Genomic DNA, 22,954 nt, shown 5'->3' on the forward strand with positions numbered 1-22,954 from the left:
CACAATCTCTATAGCTTATCTCGCTGAATAGCAAAGAACAGCACTAACGCTTGGATTGGAAATAATCAGAGACAACGGAAGTCCAAGTGCAAGAAGAACAGCTCTACTGGCAAGACCCAAGACCAGCATCAACTTTTGGTATTTCCTCACTAAATAATTTTCCAAACAAGACAAAAGCACAAGTTATTGGAGGTAGAAAAGTTAGTGTTGAGGGGAATGGGCCGTCCTGAGAAATGCAACTATTGCACTATTCTAATTGAGAACTCACCAACTAGAGGAAATATTCTTTCCATATCCACCTTGTCAAGAACATGCAGAATCTTAAATTTAATCAAACTACCCCCTCATTTTAATGCCAGTGAAGCCAAGTCCAACCTATCCAATCTTCCCTCATAGGACAACCACCTATTCATTCCAGGACTTAATCTAGCAAACATCCCTGAACCACCAACTCATTTACATCTCTCCTGTTTAAAAAAAAAGATTTTACGACAAGCTGGCTCTGCCTTAGAATACAATAATTGTTAGTTATCTAAAATCTCCAGATTCTTTCATTTCCTGTGTCTTAGAATCTGTGGGTTTTAAAAAAAATCTTCCGAATTACTGAGCATTCACAACTATTTGGTGTAAAGAATTCAAAAAACTCATGTTCGAGTGAAGCAATTTTTCACTACATTCTTAAATGACTGGCCCCCTATCCTGAGACTGTGATCCTTCGTTTCACATGCTGTAGCCAGGAAACATTTATTCTGTCATATCTACTGGAAACATTTTAATAACATTGGTCAGTAGAAGATGGAGAAACAATATTCTGGCCTGTTCTAATTAACCCACTCAGAGGGCAGCCATCTCATTCTGGGAATCAATCTAGTGAGCTTTCATCAAACATCTGTCAAGGCAAGCAGTCTCTTCTGTAAGTACAATCACAGAAGTGTATTCTAGGTATGGTCCCACCGAACACTTATGATAAGCGAGACCACTTGAAATCAGATTTGTTTCAGCATTCCAAAGCAGTTGGAGTATCAAAGTTTATGTACCATTTGTCTTCCCAATTGGTCATTGCATTGGCACTTTAACTGTTAAAAGCACAAGAAGCCCAAATCTTGATTTTAGCCAACACTGGCTGGTCTAACCTTTTAAAAGAAAATTCTAATTCTTCCAAAGTGCTATTTGCTATTTCACCTCATTAAACTACATTCTTAACATTTATTTCACCCATTTAAACCTTTTTTTCTGCCTCCTTGCATCTCCCAAATGGTTTAGTTTACTACCTACCTGTTAAAAAAAAACACTTAATTGGACTGAAGTTGACATATTCCTGAAGAAAGGCTTATGCCCGAAACGTCGATTTTCCTGTTCCTTGGATGCTGCCTGACCTGCTGCGCTTTTCCAGCAACACATTTTCAGCTCCGAAGTTGACATATACCATAAAGAGGAGACCAGAGTACTGTTCCCTGAAGTTCTCCATTTCACTCACCGCCATCCTGAAAATGTTTTTTTTCCTGTCTATTTCAGAAGCTTTAACCTTGTATAACAAGCTCTTATTTAGCCAATGCCTTTTGAAAATCAAATGATAACATTAACTGGTTCCCCTTTATTGTTCCTGTACTTACAACCTGAAACAGATACTTCAATACAAACTTGCACATAAAGCCCATTACCATAACAAGACTGTAGGTACTTCATAACAGTATTATCAAACAAAACGTAACACTAAGTCACAACGAGTGATTCAAAGCTCAGGCAGAGGTAAGGCTTTGAGAAGTATCTCAAAGAAAAAAAATGAAGAGGGGAATGGAGGCAAAGTGGGCAAGGAGGGAAATCCCAGAGAGTTTAATGTCTTGGCAGCTTAAGAATTAAAATTAGAGGTGATCAAAAGCCCAGAATTGAAGGAGCACATTATAGCTTTAAAATCTCCTACAAGTCTCCATACATATGGAGAAGGCCATGGAAAATTAAAAACAAACTTTTTTTTGCAAAATGGGTGTAACTGATATGGGAGCCAGTGTAGATCAGCAAGTAGAGAGGTGATGGGTGAATGGGAATTGGCATATGTTAGAACTCTGACAATTTTGGATGACCTCCGGTTACAGAAGTATAGAATGTGGGAGGATGGCTACAAAGTATTATTGATTTGACAAACATTGATTAGGCAGAAGTCAGTATGATTTTACGCAGGATAAACAAATTACAATTTGCAAAATGACACACTAGCAATTCCCGGGTAATAAAACCCAGCACGTTTCTTACTATTTTCGTCAGACTAAACAGTTAATAGTCCTACTTTAACAGGAGCTGGATTTGCTACCTTCCAATCTATTGATCTCATTCTAGAAGCTAGAGCACTCTGGCAGGGCAAAACCAGTGCATCCACTATTATTAACACTTCTCATAAACCATAGCCGAGCTGTCAGCTCCAAAATAATGCCAGGTTTTAGTCCAGCTAATTTCTTCAGAACACTTTCTTCATCATAATTTTCTTTAAGTCCTTCATTCTCATTAGACTCCAACTGTGGGCTCAGATCTCACCCCAGTCACTATTTAAAAGCTGACACTTCAGGGGAGCATTAAGGGAGGCTTTTTTATTTTTAAATCCTCAGTTGAAACATTAGCTGGACCCAACATGGTAACAGAGACGACACTTCAAATACTTTTTCATTACAAAGTAGCTTCAGATGTACAATTCTGAAGGTGCAATATAAATACAAGTCTTTAAAAATGATGTGAATGCTGGGATGTAGTGTCCAAACTATGGATTCCTAACTGTACTGTACACCCTATGGATATGGAAGCCTGACTTGCACAACAGCACTCAAACCTCCAACAGTTAGTGTCTCTCCAGTATTGTCCTGTCATCCATTTTATGAAACAGACACCTCTTCATTCTGGTTTTGAATTTCAAAAGCCTTATGGTGTGTGTTGTCTGGTTGGCATTCTTTTCTGCCTTTGTCACTTGATACTTTTGAGTTTTGAAGAGAGCATTGTGTTGCCCTGCTGACTATTTATAAGCAGAGTCCTTGCAGGGGCTGTGAATCCACCTCACATTCATCACATGCCTGGAATTGCAACTCAATTCCAACTGACGTGAACCAGAGAACTGTCCTTCAACAGGACAGCAGCAGCAACAGACCAGAGGATGACAACATCAGCCTCACAGCAATAAGTCATTACCCAACATCATAAACACGAGTCCAAATGAGGCATTGTAATAGTGCCTATACTAGATATAAGTGAGGTCCTTTCATTGTGAAGGGACAGTCTGTATATTATATGACATATAATCTCCCTGGTTGTCGGTTCATAAATTGGGAAATACTCACTATACATAAAACAGTGCAATATATCCACTTCATTTCCACAGAACTACAAGTAAATTATAATAAGTTATAACTGTCCCATTTAAAGAGGTACCTATGCAATTGCATATATGAAATTATGTGTGAGGCATAATCACTATTTGTAGTAAGAGGTACAGTCACCCTTGTTCCAATGCATTGTACAGTTACCCTATAGCCTTTCACTAGTATAAACCTACACTGCACCATGGTACGGAGGTTCCTTTCACCACTGGACTTTTTAAGCAACCCCGTACCGCTTTTGAAGCTATTGCCTGAAAATGAAAAATGTGAAAGAAAAGATCAGAGGTCACCACTCCAGGAATGGCTGCAGATTAACTTAGCCTTGGAGGGGTTCAGTTAACCTCAACGAACAGGCAGGGTATGCGACAGCAAGCTGTGCAGCAAGTGCCTGTGCTGCATCACCTCTCTTGTTAGTGAAGATGGCTGAGTGCTGCCTGATTAATGCTGACTGATCTGAGATTTAATGCAACCACTGGCTCAAGGAGGGCGATTTGTCAATCAAAGCTTCATACTGTTACTGATCCATCACTAACAGATGGTGAGCTATCTCTGCTGCCTCATCTCACATTGAGTCAGTTTTGCTATACCGCAGTAGTTTCGTTCTTGTGCAATCCCATGTTACAAGAAAATTGCGCAAAAGCAGCAGCATTTAAAATAACGGGATTGGAATCGTGTTATAACCAATACATGCTTTAAAACTTGGCACTTTAGAAATAGTGTCCCCATTTTATCAATCGTGTTATAGCAAATTCATGTTAACGAAATCTGCATTATAGTAGGATGACCTGCTGGCTCTGTGACAGGATGGGGGAGAAATCTGTAGCAAGTGCTCTTTTCTTTTCCCCTGTATTTATTTGGAAGGGTAGAGACTGATCTCCAAATCTTCTGGATAACGTCCAAATATGTGGAAGATAAGATTTATCAATTGTGATGAATCCATTGGTAAACATCCTGCTCTGTTCGCCCTCATTTGATTTTTGCTTTCTGTGCAGTGTTGTTAACTCCAGCCCATCTTTAGCATTATCCTCTGACCACACACCACTCTGTCTATCCTTCACTCACTCCATCTTTTCTTGGATACTGCATAACTGAGCAGGTTAATAATATATTAGATAGTGGTTAACAAATCACATTTGACATCAGTTGGGTATCCAGAAGACAACTCGGGACTTGCTAACACAACAGGTTCAGTTCAACCAACACTGAATATTTAAAAAGTATTTGATATTTCCGAAGGATGGGAAGAAATGAAAATGACATTGTACAGCTCTCAAAAGAAAAATAATTTTGATTTAAAAGATCAAGATACAGTATTGTTACAGTCAAGTAGTAAATTCATTGATAGTATTTGTAGGCCCCATTACTACACTGTTGGATAGCACATACATCAAGAAATAACATGGTCTTATGAAGACAAATTGGAGAAGTCAAATTGGTAAACACAGCTTGGAGAAGGAGTTTACACAGTTATTTCAGATAATTATTTAAAATGATGTGTGCTGGAACCAACCATTAAGAGGCTATTTTAGGCCTGATAATGTGCTCTATGAAAGCACTAATGACCTCATTGTAAAAGGATCTTCTAGGTAAGAATGATCATAACATGGTAGAATTTCACATTCAGTTCAAAAGTGTTAAAAGTCGATCTGAAGCAAGTGTCTTAGATTTAAATAAAAGCAATTACATGGTATGAAGATAGAGTTGGCTGAAGTAGATTGGGAAAATAAATTGGAAAAATAAAAAGACAGCAGAGAAGCAGTTAAATATTTAAGGAAAACTTTTTAAATCTCAAAGATATATTCCATTGGGAAAGAAAACTTATGAAAAAGGTGCATCATCCGCCATTAATTAAGATCAAGGATGGTGTCAAATCAAAAGATGCAGCATGCTGCAAAAATTGGCAGCATTCTTCGGCAAAATTTAAGAAATTAGTAGAGAATTACTTAAAGTGCGAAATTGAAGTACAAGACAAAAACAAATGAAATGTAAAAAATACAGTAAAAGCATTCACAAGATTATTAAAAAGAGTGTGTTGGTCCCTTAAGAGGGGGAGATTTGGGAATTAACAATTGAAAAACAAGAGAATAGCAGAATCTTTGAACAAATATTTTGCATCTGTTAGCATAGTAAGACACAAAGCAACAAAATTGTAGAAAATCAAGAGGCAAAAATGGAAGAAGGAACTTAATTAATGATCACCAGAGAAAAAAATACAATAAAAATAATGGGACTAAGAAGCCTTCCAAGTCTTGTGACATGAATCTTAAAAAGTTTGAAGGAAGAGGTTGCAAATTTTGTAAAGGATCAGTTGTAATCTTCCAAAATTCTCCAAATTCTGGACCAGTCCCAGTCAATTAGAACCAAATATTAACACCTCAATTCAAGAAAGAAGAGAGATAGCATGTCGAAATTCAATTAAGGGGAAGGGAGTAGCAAGGTATTTAGAAAATTATGAAACATATCAGAGTCAATATGATTGTGAGAAAGGGAAATCATATTCAGCAGTTAATACAGTTGACTGTAAGTAGTAGGGTGGATACAAATGTTTTAGAATTTCCAAAAGGTATTTGATAAGAATAAAAAAAGTGATCAAATAAAAAAAAAACTTACTGATCAAGAGCTCATGCTATTGGGATGATATTTTAAAATAGAGGGGGGATTGGCAAACTTACAGGATTCAGACTCAGGAATAATTGGCAATGCTCAGATGGGCAAAGGAGTGGAATGTCATGTATCAGTATTGGTACCTGAACTATTTTCAATCTATATCAGTGACTTGACTGAAGCAACAGAATGGACTACAGACAAAATTTGCTGATGCTATATAGATAGGAAGTTATGAAGATACAAAGGTTCTGAAAAGGACTCTAGATAGAATACAACGCAAGAGGCCTAACAGGAAACACAGATGAACTCAGGGCATGGTTAGGAACACGGGACTGGGATATCATAGCAATTATAGAAACATGGCTCAGGGATGGACAAGGCTGGCAGCTTAATGTTCTAGGATACAAATGCTACAGGAATGACAGAAAGGGAGGCAAGAGAAGAAGGGGAGTGGTATTTTTGATAACGGATAGCATTACCGCTGTACTGAGGGAGGATATTCCCGGAAATACATCCAGGTAAGTTATTTGGGTGGAACTGAGAAGAAAGAAAGGGATGATCACCTTATTGGGATTGTATTAATAGACGAGGAGATCTCAGTTACCTGTAAGAATAGTAGGGTAGTTATGGAGGGGATTTTAACTTTCCAAACATAGACTGGGACTGCCATAGTGTTAAGGGTTTAGATGGAGAGGAATGTGTTAAGATTTTACAAGAAGATTTTATGAGTCAGTATGTGCATGTACCTACTAGAGAAGGTGTAAAACCTGACCTACTCTTGGGAAATAAGGCAGGGCAGGTGGCTGAGGCGTCAGTGGGGGAGCACTTTGGGGCCAGTGACCATAATTCTATTAATTTTAAAATGGTGATGCAAAAGGATAGACCAGATCTAAAAGCTGAAGTTCTAAAATGGAGAAAAGCCAATTTTGAACAGTATTAGGCAAGAATTTTCAAAGGCTGATTGGGGGCAGATGTTCACAGGTAAAGGGACGGCTGGAAATTGGGAAGCCTTCAAAAATGAGATAACAAGAATCCAGAGAAAGTATATTCCTGCCAGGGTGAAAAGAGAAGGCTGGTAGGTATAGGGAATGCTGGATGACTAAAGAAAAAGAAGGAAGCATATGTCAGGTATAGACAGGATAGATCTAGTGAATGCTTAGAAAAGTAGAAAGGCAGGAGCATACTTAAGACAGAAATCAGGAGGGCAAAAAGGAGACATGAGATAGCTTTGGCAAGTAGAGTTAAGGAGAATCCAAAGCGTTTTTACAAATACATTAAGATCAAAAGGGTAACTAGGGAGAGAATATGGCCCCTCAAAGATCAGCAAGGCGGCCTTTGTGTGGAGCAACAGGAGATGGGGGAGATACTAAACGAGTATTTTGCATCAATGTTTACTGTGGGAAAGTACATGGGAGATATAGAATGGAGAGAAATAGATGGTGACGTCTTGACATCCATATTACAGAGGAGGAAGTGCTGGATGTCTTGAAACGCATAAAAGTGGATAAATCCCCAGGACCTGATCAGGTGTACCTTAGAACTCTGTGGGAGGCTAGGGAAGTAATTGCTGGACCTCTTACTGAGATATTTGTATCATGGATAGTCAGAGGTGAGGTGCTGGAAGACTGGAGGTTGAGTAACATGGTGCCACTGTTTAAGAAGGATGGTAAGGACAAGCCAGTCTATAGCCAACTATAGACCAGTGAGCCTGACATTGGTGGTGGGTAAGTTGTTAGAGGGAATCCTCAGGGGACAGGTTGTACATATATTTGAAATGGCAAGGACTGATTAGGGATAGTCAACATGGCTTTGTGTGTGGGAATTCATGTCTCACAAACTTGATTGCGTTTTTTGAACAAGTAACAAAAAGATGATTGATGAGAGCAGACCGGTAGATGCAATCTATATGGATTTCAGTAAGGCGTACGACAAGGTTCTCCATGGGAGACTGGTAAACAGGTTTCGATCTCAGAATACAGGGAGAATTAGCTATTTGGATGCAGAACTGGTTGAAAGGTAGAAAACAGAGGGTGGTGGTGGAGGGTCGTATTGAAGACTGGAGGCCTGTGACCAGTGGAGTGCCACAAGGATTGGTGCTGGGTCCACTACTTTTCATCATTTATATAAGTGACTTGGATGTGAGCGTAAGAGGTATAGTTAGTAAGTTTGCTGAATTACACCAAAATTAGAGGTGTAGTGGACAGCAAAGAAGGTTACTTCAGATTGCAACAGGATCTTGATCAGATGGGCCAATGGGCTGAGGAGTGGCAGCTGGAGTTTAATTTAGATAAATGGGAGGTGCTGCATTTTGGGAAAGCAAATCTTAGCAGGACTTATACACTTAATGGTAAGGTCTTAGGGAGTGTTGCTGAACAAAGAGACCTTGGAGTGCAGGTTCATAGCTCCTTGAAAGTGGAGTCGCAGGTAGATAGGATAGTGAAGGTGGTGTTTGGTATGCTTTTCTTTATTGGTCAGAGTATTGAGAACAGGGGTTGGGAGGTCAGCTGTTGCAGCTGTGCAGGACATTAGCTAGGCCACTGTTGGAATATTGCGTGCAATTCTGGTTTCCTCCCTATTGGAAAGATGTTGTGAAACTTGACAGGGTTCAGAAAAGATTTACAAGGACGTTGCCAGGGGTGGAGGCTTTGAGCTATAGGGAGAGGTTGAATAGGCGAGGGTTGTTTTCCCTGGAGCGTCAGAGGCTGAGGGGTGACCTTATAGAGGTTTACAAAATCATGAGGGGCACGGATAGGATAAATAGACAAAGTATTTTTCCCTGGAGTGGCAGAGTTCAGAACTAGAGGGTGTGGTTTAGGGGGAAGAGGGAAAAGATACAAGAGACCTATGGGGCAATGTTTTCACGCAGAGGGTGGTACATGTATGGAATGAGCTGCCAGAGGATGTGGTGGAGGCTAGTACAATTGCAATATTTAAAAAGCATTTGAATGGTTATATGAATAGGAAGAGTTTGGAGGGATATGGGCCGGGTGCTGGCAGGTGGGACTAGATTGGGTTGGGATATCTGGTCAGCATGGGTGAGTTGGACAGAAGGGTCCGTTTCCATGCTGTATGACTCAATGACATAGACCATAGAACAGTACATAGCACAGGAATGGCCCCTTCAGCCCACAATGTTCCACGTAACATGATCCAAATTAGACTAATCCCTTCTGCCTGCCCTTCAGGGTCCATATTCGTCCATTCCTTGCATATTCATGTGCTCAACTAAAAGCCCCTTAAAAACGTCCTTATTGTATCTGACTCCACTACCATTCTTGACAGTGTGCCCCAGACATCACCACAAAAAAAACTTGCTCTTCATATCTCCTTTGAACGTTTCCCCCTCTCAGCTTAAACGCATACCCCCTAGTATTAAACATTTCATCTGAGAAAAAGATTCTGACTGTCAACCCTATCAATACATCTCAATTTTACAGACTTCTATCAAGTCTCCTCTTAGCCTATCCACTCCATAGAAAGGCTAATTTTTCCAGCTTCTCCTTATAGCTCAATCCCTCTAATCTCGGCAGCATCATGGTAAACCTCTTATGCATCCACCCCAAAGACCTCATTCTTCTTCTTCATGTGTAATATGACCAGAATCGAACACAATAGTTTAACTGCAGCTTAACCAAAGCCTTACAAAGCTGCAGCATGACATCCTGCCCCGACCAATAAAGGCAAGCATGCTATATGCCTCCTTTACCACAACCTAGTTGCATGGCCACTTTCAGGGAGCTATGGACTTGAACACCAAGATCGCTTTGTACATCAATGTTGTCATTAACTGTATATTTTTCCTTAACATTTGATCTCCCAAAGTGCAATACCTCAGTTGCCTGGATTAAACTCCATCTGCCATATCTGCCACTGATCTATATCCCATTGTATCCTTTGACAACCTTCCATGCTAGCCACAACTCCACTGATCTTCGAGTCATCGGCAAAGTTACTCACCCACCTGTCTACGTTTTCATCGAAGTCATTTATATAAGTCACAAACAGCATGGGTCCCAGTACAGATTCCTGCTGAACACCACTCATTATGTACCTCCAGCCAGAAAAACACCTTTCCACCACTACCCTCTGCTTTCTGTGGGCAAGCCAATTCTGAATCTGAGCGGCCAAGTCACTACGCATCTTGATCTTCTGGATGAGCCTACATGAGGAACACCTTGTTGAAAGCCTTAGTAAAATTCATATAGACAGCACCCATTCTTCTACCCTCAACGATCATCTTCATCACCTCAAAAAATTCAAACAAGTTAGTAAGACATGACCTACGCTACACAAAGCCATGACGACTGTCCCTAATTAGGCCATGCTTTTCCAAATGTGCATAAATCCTATCCCTCAGGATTCTCTCCAATAGCTTCCCAACCACCAACGAGAGATTCACCAGTCTACAGTTTCCTGGGTTATCCCTATTCCCATTCTTGAACAAAAGGAATACTAGCTACTCGCCAGTCCTCCAGGATCTCTCCCATGGCTAACGATGACACAAAGGTCTTGGTCAAGGCCGAAGCTATCTCTTCTTACCTCTCCCAATAAACAGCGTGGGGCCCTGGGGGACTTATCCACCTTAATGCATTTCAAGAGACTCAACACCACTTCTTTCTTGATCTCAAAATGCTCTAGTATATCATGCGCCACAATAATTTCACAGTCCTCCATATTGTTCTCCTGGGAAAATACTGATGCAAAGTACTCATTTAGGATCTCGCCCACATCTCTGCCTCCAAGCAGAAGTTGCCTCCTTTATCGTGGAGTGGTCCTACCCTCTCCCTAGTTATCCTCTTGTCTTTAAATGTACAGAATGCCTTGGGATTCTGTTTAACCCTACTTGCCACAGTCATTTCATGACCCCTTCTTGCTCTCCCGATTCTCTGCTGGAGTTCTTTCCTTCTTTCCAAATGAACTGGTTACTTTGATAAGAACAACAGAAAAGCTAATAATTATTATTTAAATGGAAGATTATATCAATCAAGAGAGAAACCTGGATGTCCTTGCGAGTCTATCAGAAAAAAAGTATATGTCAGTATAGCAAGGCAACGAGAATGTTGTGGACACATGGTTTACTGTGCACAGTTTTGGTTTCTTTCTTGAGGAAGCAAAAGACTTGGATGCAACTCAGCAGGTTCACCAGGACCAATTCCTAGGATGAAGGGACTTGTTTTGAGGGAAAGTTTAGCAGGTTGGGCCTTTACTCAGTGGAGATAAGAATGAGTGGTGGTCTTATTTAAATACAAGAGTTTATTAAAGGGTTCGACAGGGTAGATGTGAATATGATCTTTCCTTTTGTCAAGGTATTTGGAACTATGGAAATGGTTTCAGAATATAGGATAACCCCTTAAAGACAAAGATGAGGATGAATTGTCCTTGAAATTCACTTCTCCAATAAGCGATGGAAGCTAAGTCATCAAATATCAGTGTTAGGTAAATTTTTGATCAATAAGGAAATGAGTAAAAGGGCAAGAAAGTGGAGTTAAGATCACAACCAATCACAACAGTCATGATTTTACTGAATGCAGAGCCATGGACCAATTCCAAGAACGGAAAACCCCAGGCCCATCAGTCATGCAAGGACCCCAAAAGCTCATAACCAGTGACTGAAACTTTTTGGATAGACAGTCATACTCCACGAACAATTGCAGAATACAACAAATGCAGAGTTTGAGGGGCTGAAATGTGTTATTTCCTTTTCCTTAGATTTTATGATTACTTACATCATTTGGAACCAATAGCTCCTGAGATGTAGCCTGACCACTGTTGTCCAAACCTGCAGGAGGAAAGTAGTAACCAATTAATGCTATGGACAAAGGAAAATGCAGCCATACACAGAATGAGAGCATGCAAACGTGTGACAGAAAGTGAAAGCTAAGTAGGAACAGGGAGCAGACAGGAAGAAACAGAAATTATTTAGACACACCACTCAAAAGAAGGATGCAGCGCAGTTTCAATCCATCAGTGGCAGAACACAAATCTATTTAATGGCCAGAGGAAAGATTCAAATTCAGCTAGGTTTTCCTAGCTCACAGTAAATTGACAGAACTCAAATCTTAACAACCCATCAACATTTCCACCGAGCTGCAGACTTGCAACCTCCAAGGTTCTCCACCAGCCTCATTGTCAGAAATAATAAGGGCAAAAGAGTTTTAAGGCACTGTCACCAAAAACTGGCCACATACAATGCACCCCACATTCGTAACAAAGGACTCTTTAAAAGGTCTTTGGATTTAAGAAGCCCTTCAACTCCACATAGCTCCTAACAACTATTTCTCATTCATCCATTAATGCCCAATCCCATTCTACCAGATAACCTATCAGCATAACTAAAAAAACTTTAACAATATTTCAAATAATTTTACACTAATACATTTATAGTCTGTCTTAAATGCCAAGTTTTACACAGAACCGTTAAGACATTTACTATATCTCTAACATTCTGCATTGTCAGGACAGCTTTTATCCCACACTCAATAATACTTGTACTAGAGGACAATTACTGCCCCACTCTCTCCAATGCTCTGTACTAACAATACTGTTAGAATCCCACTCTAATACCCAGTGCTGTCAGGACAGTTACCGCCCACACACCAACCATTTTTAATACATACCTGTAAATGAAGAGGATGACTGGTTTACGGTGTTGAAGGAAGCATGCTGTGCAGCCAGCTGGTGAAGTTTGGAGAGCTGCAACATCAACCAAATACCAACCATTAAAAGTAGCATCATGATTGTAGCATGCACAGCTTCCAACTATCTCATTATCAAACTTTTTAAACACATGCATTACCGACTCAACACCATTACCGCTTTGCACAAAGAATGGGTGCGCAATGAATCCCGAGAGAGAGATAGGCTCCCAGCATTTGAAACAGGAGGGGACCAATATGCCTGCCCAGGTGGTGGCAGCGGGATGGGGGCCAGGAGGATGTTACTGCTCCATTTAAAGCTGATGTGTCTGGTTTTTTTAGTGGGCTCTCTGAGATGTGGCATCAAGAAACACTCCCTGCAACAGTACCCACTTAGGCTATTCCGGTTAGTCAGCTAACCGATCTTAGTGAACTCCAGTACAAGATGGAATAACCAATTATTAAAATTAACTAAGATATTTTAAACCGTGGACTTTTTCCTGCTCAATCCTCTCTCTATTCTAACCAATAAAGAGGCCTCAGGCCTAGTCACTGAAGTATTTTTTTCTTTGCTAGTATAGGAATTGACAACAGAGCCAATCAGGATTCTCCGTGCCATCTGGCAATGAAAAGCAGTATTGTGACAGTGGGCTGAATCCATCAAACTCATTCCACAAGAGACCCTTAAAAGCCATGCAGTGGAGACTCCTAGCCCATACCAGGTACAAATTCAGCCCTCAGGCTCAAATGCCAAAGCATGATATTTGATTTTTTTTTTTAAGTCTAGTTGCTGCAGGATTCTAGAAGCTTGTCTCTGATTCAGAGAAAGCAGTGTGCCAGAGTCCAAATAAAAACAGCCCAATTATAAAAGCATCAAGTGTCCAACTATCTGGGCTGCCCTTCCTCCTCTGCTCGGTCCTTTCAATAGAAATCTTTATTCAAAGATGAAAGCTTGTGACAAATTGTCATTTTGGGAATGGTGTTCAGCTGTAGAGGAAAGAAAGCAGGGATTTGATTTGACAGGGCTTGTGAATGAAAGCGTGGGCCCATGGAATTCACTCCTCAAAAGGACAGCATTGTGTGGATTTTTTTTGTTCTCTTGATGCCGGCCTTCCCTTAATTTGCTGGCTCACTCTGGATGCCAGAGGCTAAAAGGAGACTACTGGCAATGAATGAGACTATTCAACTGTGGAAGGAAGTCACAAATCTTGACATTCACCCAAGATGACCATCCTGGTTCTCAGGATAATTGACAGCAAACACAAACAAGTGTGCACTCGTGCGTACAGAAGAGTACAAAATATGATTGATCATCCTACGAAGAGATTAGTTAACAAGATAAATGCTTGGAATTCCATAAATGGTCACTTCCTTGATCAGACGTGCAGCAGACCCAGCAGCAGCTTGCTCAATGACTGAATGGACAAATACACTGTCCAGGAAAGGGTTAGGGCTGTGTATTCACCCACAATGAGTAGTTTGAAGCTCCATGTTTAAATTGAGAGCCCAAAGGCCCCATGGAGAGAGGGGAAGGGACAACTAATTGAGCAGATCCTCATTCCCAGCTGGTTCTCAATACAAAGTTTTCTGTACAATAAGCTACAATTATTTGAATTTCACTTACATCTGGATGAGGGACTGCAAACTGCCCCTGGACAGTGTAGGCCTGAAAGAGAATTTTACAGAATAAAGCACTGTTTGAATATGTCTTCCTAACAGCTATGATAGAATCAGCAATCTAGCCAGAATTAAGGGGCTCGTGTCCCTCATCACCCCAAAAGCTCTGAAAGTTACCAGAAAAACTGAGGCACAGCTGACTCTTATACTTTAAATGAAAATGTAGAACTCAGGTCAGTGTGGCATAAATAAAAATCTTACACAGCACAACTTTAGTTGGCAGTATAAAAATTCAAGTCCCACTCTAGAGAACTGGTTAAAACAAATCTAAACATTCCAGTACTGTTCCGAGTGCTGTACTGTTGAAGGTGTTGTCTTTCAGTTCATACCTTAAAGCAAGTTCTATTTGCCCTCTATTTGTGGATTCAAGAGCAGAGAAGGATTCAGAAGCAAATTATGCGCTCATTAACACATTTGTTGTTTATTAGATATTGTCATGTGCAAATAGACAAATCAAACATCCTATACTGCACAAAACTCTACATTTCAAAAGGTATTTCCTGTAGATGTCCTAACATTCTGAATATGTAGGGTGTAGGTTTGCTCGCTGAGCTGTAGGTTTTATATCCAGATGTTTCATTACCTGGCTAGGTAACATCATCAGTGGCGACCTCCAAGTGAAGTGAAGCTGTTGTCTCCTGCTTTCTATTTATATCTTTCTCCTGGATGGGATTCCTGGGGTTTGTGCGCAGATTCCTCAAGAACAAACCATGACAAGCAGACCAAACACAGCCAGAAACCCTAACCACCTTACCATACAAAGTCATTTCAGAAATGACAGCCAGACTACTAAGACCCCTCTGAATCCTAGTAGCACACAAACCCACCAACACTCTCAAAAACTAACAAACTTAAAGACCCAGTACAACCCATGAACAAAACCATCATCTACAAAATTCCATGCAAGGACTGTGACAAACACTACATAGGACAAATAGGAAGAAAGTTAGCCACCAGGATACACGAACACCAGCTAGCCACAAAAAGACACGACCCTCACTCCCTCGTAGCCCTACACATGGATGAAAAAAACCCACCATTTCGACTGGGACAACACATCTATCCTGGGACAGGCTAAGCAAAGACATGCCAGAGAATTCCTAAAGGCCTGGCACTCCAACCACAACGCCATAAACAAACATATAGATCTAGATACCGTCTATCAACCCCTCAGAAAACAAACAGGAAATTACATCACACAAACCCCAGGAACCCTATCCAGGAGAAAGATATAAATAGAAAGCAGGAGACAACAGCTTCGCTTCACTTGGAGGTCGCCACTGATCATGTTACCAAGCCAGGTAATGAAACGTCTGGATATCAAACCTACAGCTCAGTGAGCAAACCTACACCCTAAACCTCAACCTGAGCTACAAACCTTCACAAACCTTGCAATTCTGAATGTGTTTTTCAATACCACTACCGTTCATCCATAGTTGTGAGGGGCATTAGGTCAGAGCATGAAAGTTACCTGGCACTGTCAAATGCAACAGTACGGACCAGCAGGTAGCTTTATATTTAAAGCACAAAATTCAGTTGCAATAGGAGAGTAATCAGAGTGGCAAAAAACCGCCTCAAACACTTCAAATTAAATTGCTCATTTTAATTCACCCTACTTCTCCAGCTTCTGTTTGTTCCCTAAAGTCTCAACTCTCAAGGAAGGGATTCCAATTAAACTACAAAACAAGCGAATTGGCCATCATACAAACAGTTTACTTAAAGCACTTATTGAAAAAGCCCCCGCCCCAATAGATGCCACTTAAGCCCCAGCTTTACAAATTGAGCATTGCAAGTGCAGAGCACACAACAAATCTTAGCCCACAGAGTGAGGTTAGATACCTGATGATTCAGTATCAGGTGACACTCATTTTTCACAGAATCAGAAGGAAGCCAGCAGACTTGGTACACTACTCAGAGTGGAAATCTTACACTGGAGTCAGTTCCAGGGCAAACACAATTTCAATGATGTCTGAACATGATTACACAACTGTACAGATTAAGAATAAAAATTGAAGCCTAAATTCAACTATTACTCTGGCTATTTAAAAAAGGTCAACACCTCAAAGCAGAGAGGGATTTTCATACAAATGCAAAATAAGGTTCGCCTATCAAAAATTGAAGTTTTTCAACCGATCTTGGATTGATCACTCTGCCTCAGTTAAAGGATGATCATCCAAGAGACTAGTCAAATCCCACTTCATTTGCTGAACCTGTGTAGATCCCAAACTTGTGCATGAGTGACTATGCCATCAGTACCTGCTGCAGCTATTCCCTCATGCCCAAACTTGACCTGATCAAGGTTTGTGCCCTAATATCTTGCGTCAAGACATGAACCTCTTGCCTAGGCAGCACCTGAGTTCTGTCTTAAAAAGGAAGGGGGAGTCCACTGAGATATATCTGGTCACCTTTCAAGTTGACTCCAGGTGACACCACAGGTTACTTTGTTGTTAGTAAGGGAAGAAGAAATGGGTACACGCGTAGACCAGGAGTTGGTGGTCAAGTGCCAGTCGTACTTACCTGCCCACCGGAGAACACAACTGGTCCAGGTCCAAGACTGGGACGGTAGGGAATAGTGGCACCCTTGGGTGGAGACTACACAGAACAAAAAAAAACAATAATTAGTACCATAACAGCACAAAAACAGGTGGTGGCCATTTGGCCCCATCAGCCTGTTTTGCATTTAATCTCCTACCTCAACACTTTATTCATGTATTCAGTATACCTCAATGCCTTAGTGTTCAAAAATCTATCCACCTCTTGTATAGACTCGACCACAGAGCAACACCACCCTCAGTCATATAGACCATGAAAAAGGCAGTGATCCCTGTCACCATGCAAAGATTTCAACAGAATAAGAGGACACAGACCTCAAGCCTGCCTGTAGGTGTTTACCTTCCAGGCACAGCACCAGAGATTGGCTCATTCTAATGTAGAAATATCTGCATTTTGCAACATGGTGGCTTTAGTCTAGTCTCAAATAGGTTCTTAGCAGTTTCAGTCTGCAGTTCCTCCATTACTAAAGCTAATTTTGTCTCAAAGCCACCTTTTACCCCAGCAAGGAACTATCTAGAAAGACCCAAGCTTAAGAACTCTTTTCAAAGCAGACAGGGCTTCACACTGAAAACAGCACTTTATTTCAGAGGTAACATCTTTCCCAACTCCAGCTTCCAAAACTTAATTTCATCAGGACCACCTTCCAGAACTGAGATGAGGAGAAACCTCTCCAGCCAAGGGTGATGAATCTGTGGAACTCATTGCCACAGATGGCTGCAGAAGCCAAGTCATTGAGCATAGTTAAGACAGAGGTAGATTGTTGATTAGTAAGGGAATCAAAGGTTATGGGGAGAAGATAGGAGAATGGGGTTGAAAAATTCATCAGCCCTGATCAAATGATGGAACAGATGTGATGGTCAAAGGGCCTCATTCTGCTCCTACATCTTGCAATCTTTCCCATCTGTCTATTAGTCTTTCTTTAAGTCATTGCCACCTCAGTTCTGAGTTTTCTCTTCATTCTCCTCAAGTTGAAGGTACAGAATTCCAACTGCATTCCAACAATAACCAGAATCAGAAGTCACTGCAGTCTGACACCAGTTCATTCTTTTCCAGCTGTATCTTTCTTCAACCCTTTCTCCTCCAACCCATTAGGTTTTTAAAAGAGAAAGTTAGGTATCTGTATATCAGTTTTGAATCTTTGTGCGCTGTGCCAAAAATTGGTCTATCAGCAATTCGTATGTAATGACTTAATTTATATTGTATTTGATACTTCTCTGACCTGGCCTCAGCTTGTAGAAAGTTCCACTCAATTCATCTTCTTAACCATTCCATTGTTTTTACAGACCAAGATTATTTCAGCCCTTTAAATTCCCAAACTAAAGGGAAGTTTCACTCCACCAGTAATATTACTGCTGGGAATAGAACACAACAAGATCAGGCACCAAGTAACAGCAAACACTCCCTTGCAGATATAGCACCATATTGCAAAGTAAACTTCCCTCTACTCTTAAACTGAAGGTAAAGCTGCCTCTACACTGTCCCCAAACACTCCCAAGTCACGTACAGCAATGTGTTTGATACAGTAAACCTCTTTCTGCACTGTTCTATCAAATACTCTTGGAACATTTAACAGCACAGAGTTAGATAGAGCAAGGTTCTTCCATGCTGTCCTAAACACGCCAGTCACAGAACAGGTACATAACACTTCAAACGGTTTCCCATTCTTTAGGGCTTCTCCTTCCCAAAAGTTAAAATACCTAGAAGCACAAGACAATTGCAATGTTGCACGACTTCCTAAAGATCGCCCAGGTCAGCAAGCAGGAGGCTTCTGCCACAAACCAGTGCTGTCCTGTCCAATTCCAAGATATGATTTTACCTCCAGAATAACTGCACAGATCTGCCTGATGCAATGAATGATGGCATCCTGGGTCCCAGAGATGGTGACTGCACGCTCAGTCGAGTTCGGCAGCAAGTCTCCAGCTACCTGGACCTGAGCTCCAGTAGACTGTAGAAACAAGAAAATTGAGCTCTTTTAAAAACAAACATTCTAACACAAACACACATCAGAATATTGGGCTGGCAGGAACAGCAATCTCGGTATTTTGATTCAGCAAATCTCACATTGCTCTCTCCTTTTAATGGGCTCTGGTGTCAACTCCTCATTTCTACCAGTAACAGATCCTGAATTAATTTCTTGGACCCTCTTGGGAAATGGGAGAACAGAACTGTCACCCTGTATCAGGCAGCAGTCAAAGAATCTGACAGCACTGAAGCAAACCACTTGGTCCACGATACCAGCACTGACTCTTTGATACAACTATTTAATTACACCAACACTTTTCCCATTGCATCTCTTCCCTTTCCATATCTAATTCACATCTGTAAATTATTGAATCCGCTTCCACCACCCTTTCAGGAAATTAAATCCAGATAGCAACTCCTGGGTAAAAATTCTGAACTCCACCCTGCTTCTTTTGAAGAGTGGGTCCTCTGCTTCAAACCAACAGTGAATATTTTTTCCTTACTTACTCATGAACCCATGATTTTGACACCTCTTAATACTCCCCTTAAATCTCAATGAAGGAGATGGGGAGAGCAGCAATAATCTGGTTCATTCTGATGCCCTTGTGTTATTTTCTACCTGAATTAGAGACGCCGGTGTTAGACAGAGATATCCAAAGTTAAAAAATCACACAACACCAGATTATAGTCCAACAAGTTTATTTGGAAGAACTGGCTTTTGGAGCGCTGCTCCTTCATCAGGTGGCTGTGGAGAATAAGATTGTAAGACACAATTTATAACAAAACCTTACAGTGTGATGTAACAAATTATATATTGAAAAAGACCTGGATTGTTTGTTACGCCTCTCACCTTTTAGACTGACAATGAAATCAACATGGTCATTCTAAAAGGTGAGAGACTTAAACAATCCAGGTCTTCTTCAATATATAATTTCAGTTACATCACACTAAGCTTTTGCTATTACTTTTGTGTCTTACAATCTCTTTCTCATATTGTGTCTGCTTGGCACCCAGTTATTATTAGACTTGGCATCAGTTTACGGAGTATCAGTACGGAACAAATCCTCTGTAATTGCTTTGACGGCACAGAACTAGAAATGAGCAGTCCTCAGCTACAGCCAGATTCCTACATTTGGTGCTGGTCAACAAACTACCCAAATGACTCACCTCTCTGATCTCCTTGATCTTAGACCCTCCCTTTCCTATCAGCGAGCCACACTGACTTGCAGGAATCACCAGGCGTAGTGTTACAGGGGGCTTGCTCCTTGCAATATCACTCATGCTGGATGTACTGAGATCCTGGAACCAAAGGATAGACAGAACTATCATGGTGTACAAGGTTAGCAACAATGGCTCATTGGCATTGAAGGAGGGAAGGACTGGAAAAACAGCTGATACTTAGTATTGGATTTGTGCAATAATTAAGTGATTCACATAATTGCAAAGACTTTTCCAGAATGTTACTGTAAACTTGGATCGAGATGGTCATTTAGAGGGGGTTGTAATAGAAAGAATAAACAAAAGAGATAAGGAGGCAATTCTATGGCATGTGACATCTGCTGTTAAAATAAAACCTGAAAGAAAAAGTCTACATTTAAATAGAAGTTTAAAGTACAGAATTCAGCAGAGTGGCAGGGGTTACAGAGAAATAGAGGGATTTAAAGATCAGAGTTACAAAATTTGAACTTCTGAAAGCCAAAACAAGACAGGAAGGAAAAGAGGACAATGAGGGATAGCATATGAGAACCAGTTCTGTTCCATGCACACATGAAAACTTCAAAACGCGACTCAAACTGCCATTCTTTGAGCGACACACTAAAAAATCTGCACTTCATACAGAATCCACAGTTCACACAGTTTAAATTAGTTAGCCCATGCAGAGGTCCATACGTCCTAGACCCTCTGCATCTCACTATTCCAGCCACTCTGCAGGTTGCTTCACACGACAACACACAATGTGCACATACCTCCTCAAGTTTGCCTGTGATCATTGTGAATGCTTTGAAGACAGCCTCCATTGAGCCAGTGATCGTGATGATGCGTTCAGGACATGAGCCTTCAGATACATTGATACGGGCACTGCTCTACAGAAAAGAAACAGGACACATGTACCTGGATAAACAGTGTAAAGTAAACAATATCCCAGCTTGTGACTCACTTCCAGGTAAGTAATTCCAATTCCTCTAGCCTGTAGCTCACATTTTGGTATCCATTACAATATTCCAACTTCAAGTCAGAATTTGCAAAGGCACTCCCCGACATCTGTTATTCTATTTAAAATTATCTTTATTTAAAATCTTTGGTTAAAAGTTGGTGGTCACGAGCCAAGTAGTTATGAAAAGACAATCTAAATCAGGTAGTGAGAACCAATAAAGGGGGGGTTAGTTCCTCTGGCCTTACCCCAACAAACCCATTTTCATGCTAACATTGATAGGATTAACCAGTGCATATATCAGGTGACGAGAAGTCTTATGTCCAGAGAGGGTGCCCTACATCTTGAAGTGTAGCACTGCTGCTCTACAATATGCAACAGACCTAGCAGCCCAGGACTAACACTGCACTACCAGCAACAAGAGGTTTGCAATCTGTACCCTCATGGCTCTGTGCCAACAGTTGAGCTCCCAAGCCTCTAACTACTAAAGAAAGTTTAAAAAACAGAGGACTCACCTCCTCCCGCATTCTCTTTATTGTATCACCTTTCTATGAAATAAAAGCATGAGATAAGTGAAGTCATCAAGACAGTCCAGGAATATCCAAGAAATAAATCTGTTCAATGTAGTGGAATCGAAACGGGCACTTACCTTTCCAATGATGCTGCCAACCTCCTGCAAGGGAAAAGGGGGAGAAAAAAAATAATGATCAGATGAAGAAAAAGTGTATTTAGAGCCTAGCAGGTCAGCTGGATTTTGTGATGCCATATAGGGACCAGGATCAAAAGGAGAGCGATTTAGGAGATTTGAAGACTGCCCAAAGTGGAGGACAGCTACCATCATGAACCACTGGTTGACAATATTAACTGCACAGGACAATTATAAGTCAACCAAGTTGTTGCACATTGTATGTCTGAAATAGATGAGGAAGACAACTGAGTTTTTGACAGTCTCACAGCTGTTTTTACTTTTACCAGCTTTATCAAACTAGTGTGGAACTGAAGACATGATCTTTAGAATATCATCACAGTACCACATCCACAAATTACCATCCAAATTAATTCCAAAAGCACTGTGCTTGGTAGAGTGCCCTCATCCACATGTGCTCTCATCAGCAACAAGTCAGCACAAGTTAGCGGATGATGCTGGAAGCTAAATAGAAAACATGGGTGAGTGTGGGCACTTGTGGACCTTCGCATCTCCTCAGTCAGTTACCTTGCCATGCATGAGCAGTCGGAGTGTCAGTGTAACATGTAGCCCTCCATCAGAAGTATAATCCGTTTGATCCATTGTTGTCTGCACCTCAGTGTCAAGGGGCATCAAACTGTCACCAAGCATCAAGAGACCGTTCCTAATCTGTAAAAAGAAAAGCTTCTGAAATAAAAGGCTGAGATTAACAGAGAAATGCAAGATGGAACAGAATTAAAGCGCGGGTTGACGTGAAAGTTTATTTAGGTGATCCATTCCCATTGAATGAGCTAATATGGCACATTGATCACAATGACAGTGGTCAAGAGAGGACCACATCTAACCTCAAATTTAGAGACATGGCAGGGGAGGATACACCCTTTATTGGGTGGACTAGACAGGGCCCTTTATCTCCAGCACAACTAACTGAAGTGTTTACAATACCCAGAATAACATTAGTCTAACACCCAGAACAGAGGCTTAAGGATTCACACAACTGCTATTCGTTTATTACAAGCTGACAGAGCAGCTGTATAGGCCTACACCCTTTTGATCTCCTTCAGCTGCTGGACACAGCTTGTTTACTAGAATGTCAAGCTTATTTTAACATGGCCGATGATAGGCAACTGGGAGCACAGAGTTTCCCTCAGATTGACATCAAACTTTCACACACACCACTACAGAACAATTGAGATTTGGAGAGGTCAGAAAGCATTCCACCAGTTTCCTTGTGTGTGCTCAATCATTGGGAAAAGCAATAGGGGTAACAGGAGGGGCGAGCGTGGGGGAGGGGTCGGAGGAGGAGGAGGAGGGGGGGGTCGGA

General features: G+C 41.0%; 1 protein-coding gene across 6 annotated transcripts in view; it reads right to left on the reverse strand.

Annotated features, from left to right (window-relative positions):
• The window catches only part of pcbp4 (poly(rC) binding protein 4), a 52,048-nt gene that overhangs the window by 10,115 nt on the left and 18,979 nt on the right, over positions 1-22,954 (reverse strand). For all 6 annotated transcript variants that reach the window (XM_043708497.1, XM_043708494.1, XM_043708496.1 and 3 more), the window contains exons 2-11: positions 22,159-22,299; positions 21,595-21,618; positions 21,461-21,493; positions 20,761-20,877; positions 19,961-20,092; positions 18,648-18,776; positions 16,796-16,870; positions 14,226-14,267; positions 12,584-12,659; positions 11,693-11,745 (exon numbers count right to left, since the gene is read on the reverse strand). In XM_043708497.1, coding sequence (XP_043564432.1) covers positions 11,693-11,745; positions 12,584-12,659; positions 14,226-14,267; positions 16,796-16,870; positions 18,648-18,776; positions 19,961-20,092; positions 20,761-20,877; positions 21,461-21,493; positions 21,595-21,618; positions 22,159-22,299 — 822 coding nt within the window. The remainder of the gene's footprint in view (positions 1-11,692; positions 11,746-12,583; positions 12,660-14,225; positions 14,268-16,795; positions 16,871-18,647; positions 18,777-19,960; positions 20,093-20,760; positions 20,878-21,460; positions 21,494-21,594; positions 21,619-22,158; positions 22,300-22,954) is intronic.

This window comes from Chiloscyllium plagiosum, chromosome 18, assembly GCF_004010195.1.
Source record: "Chiloscyllium plagiosum isolate BGI_BamShark_2017 chromosome 18, ASM401019v2, whole genome shotgun sequence".
In the NCBI taxonomy this organism is placed as follows: Eukaryota; Metazoa; Chordata; class Chondrichthyes; order Orectolobiformes; family Hemiscylliidae; genus Chiloscyllium; species Chiloscyllium plagiosum.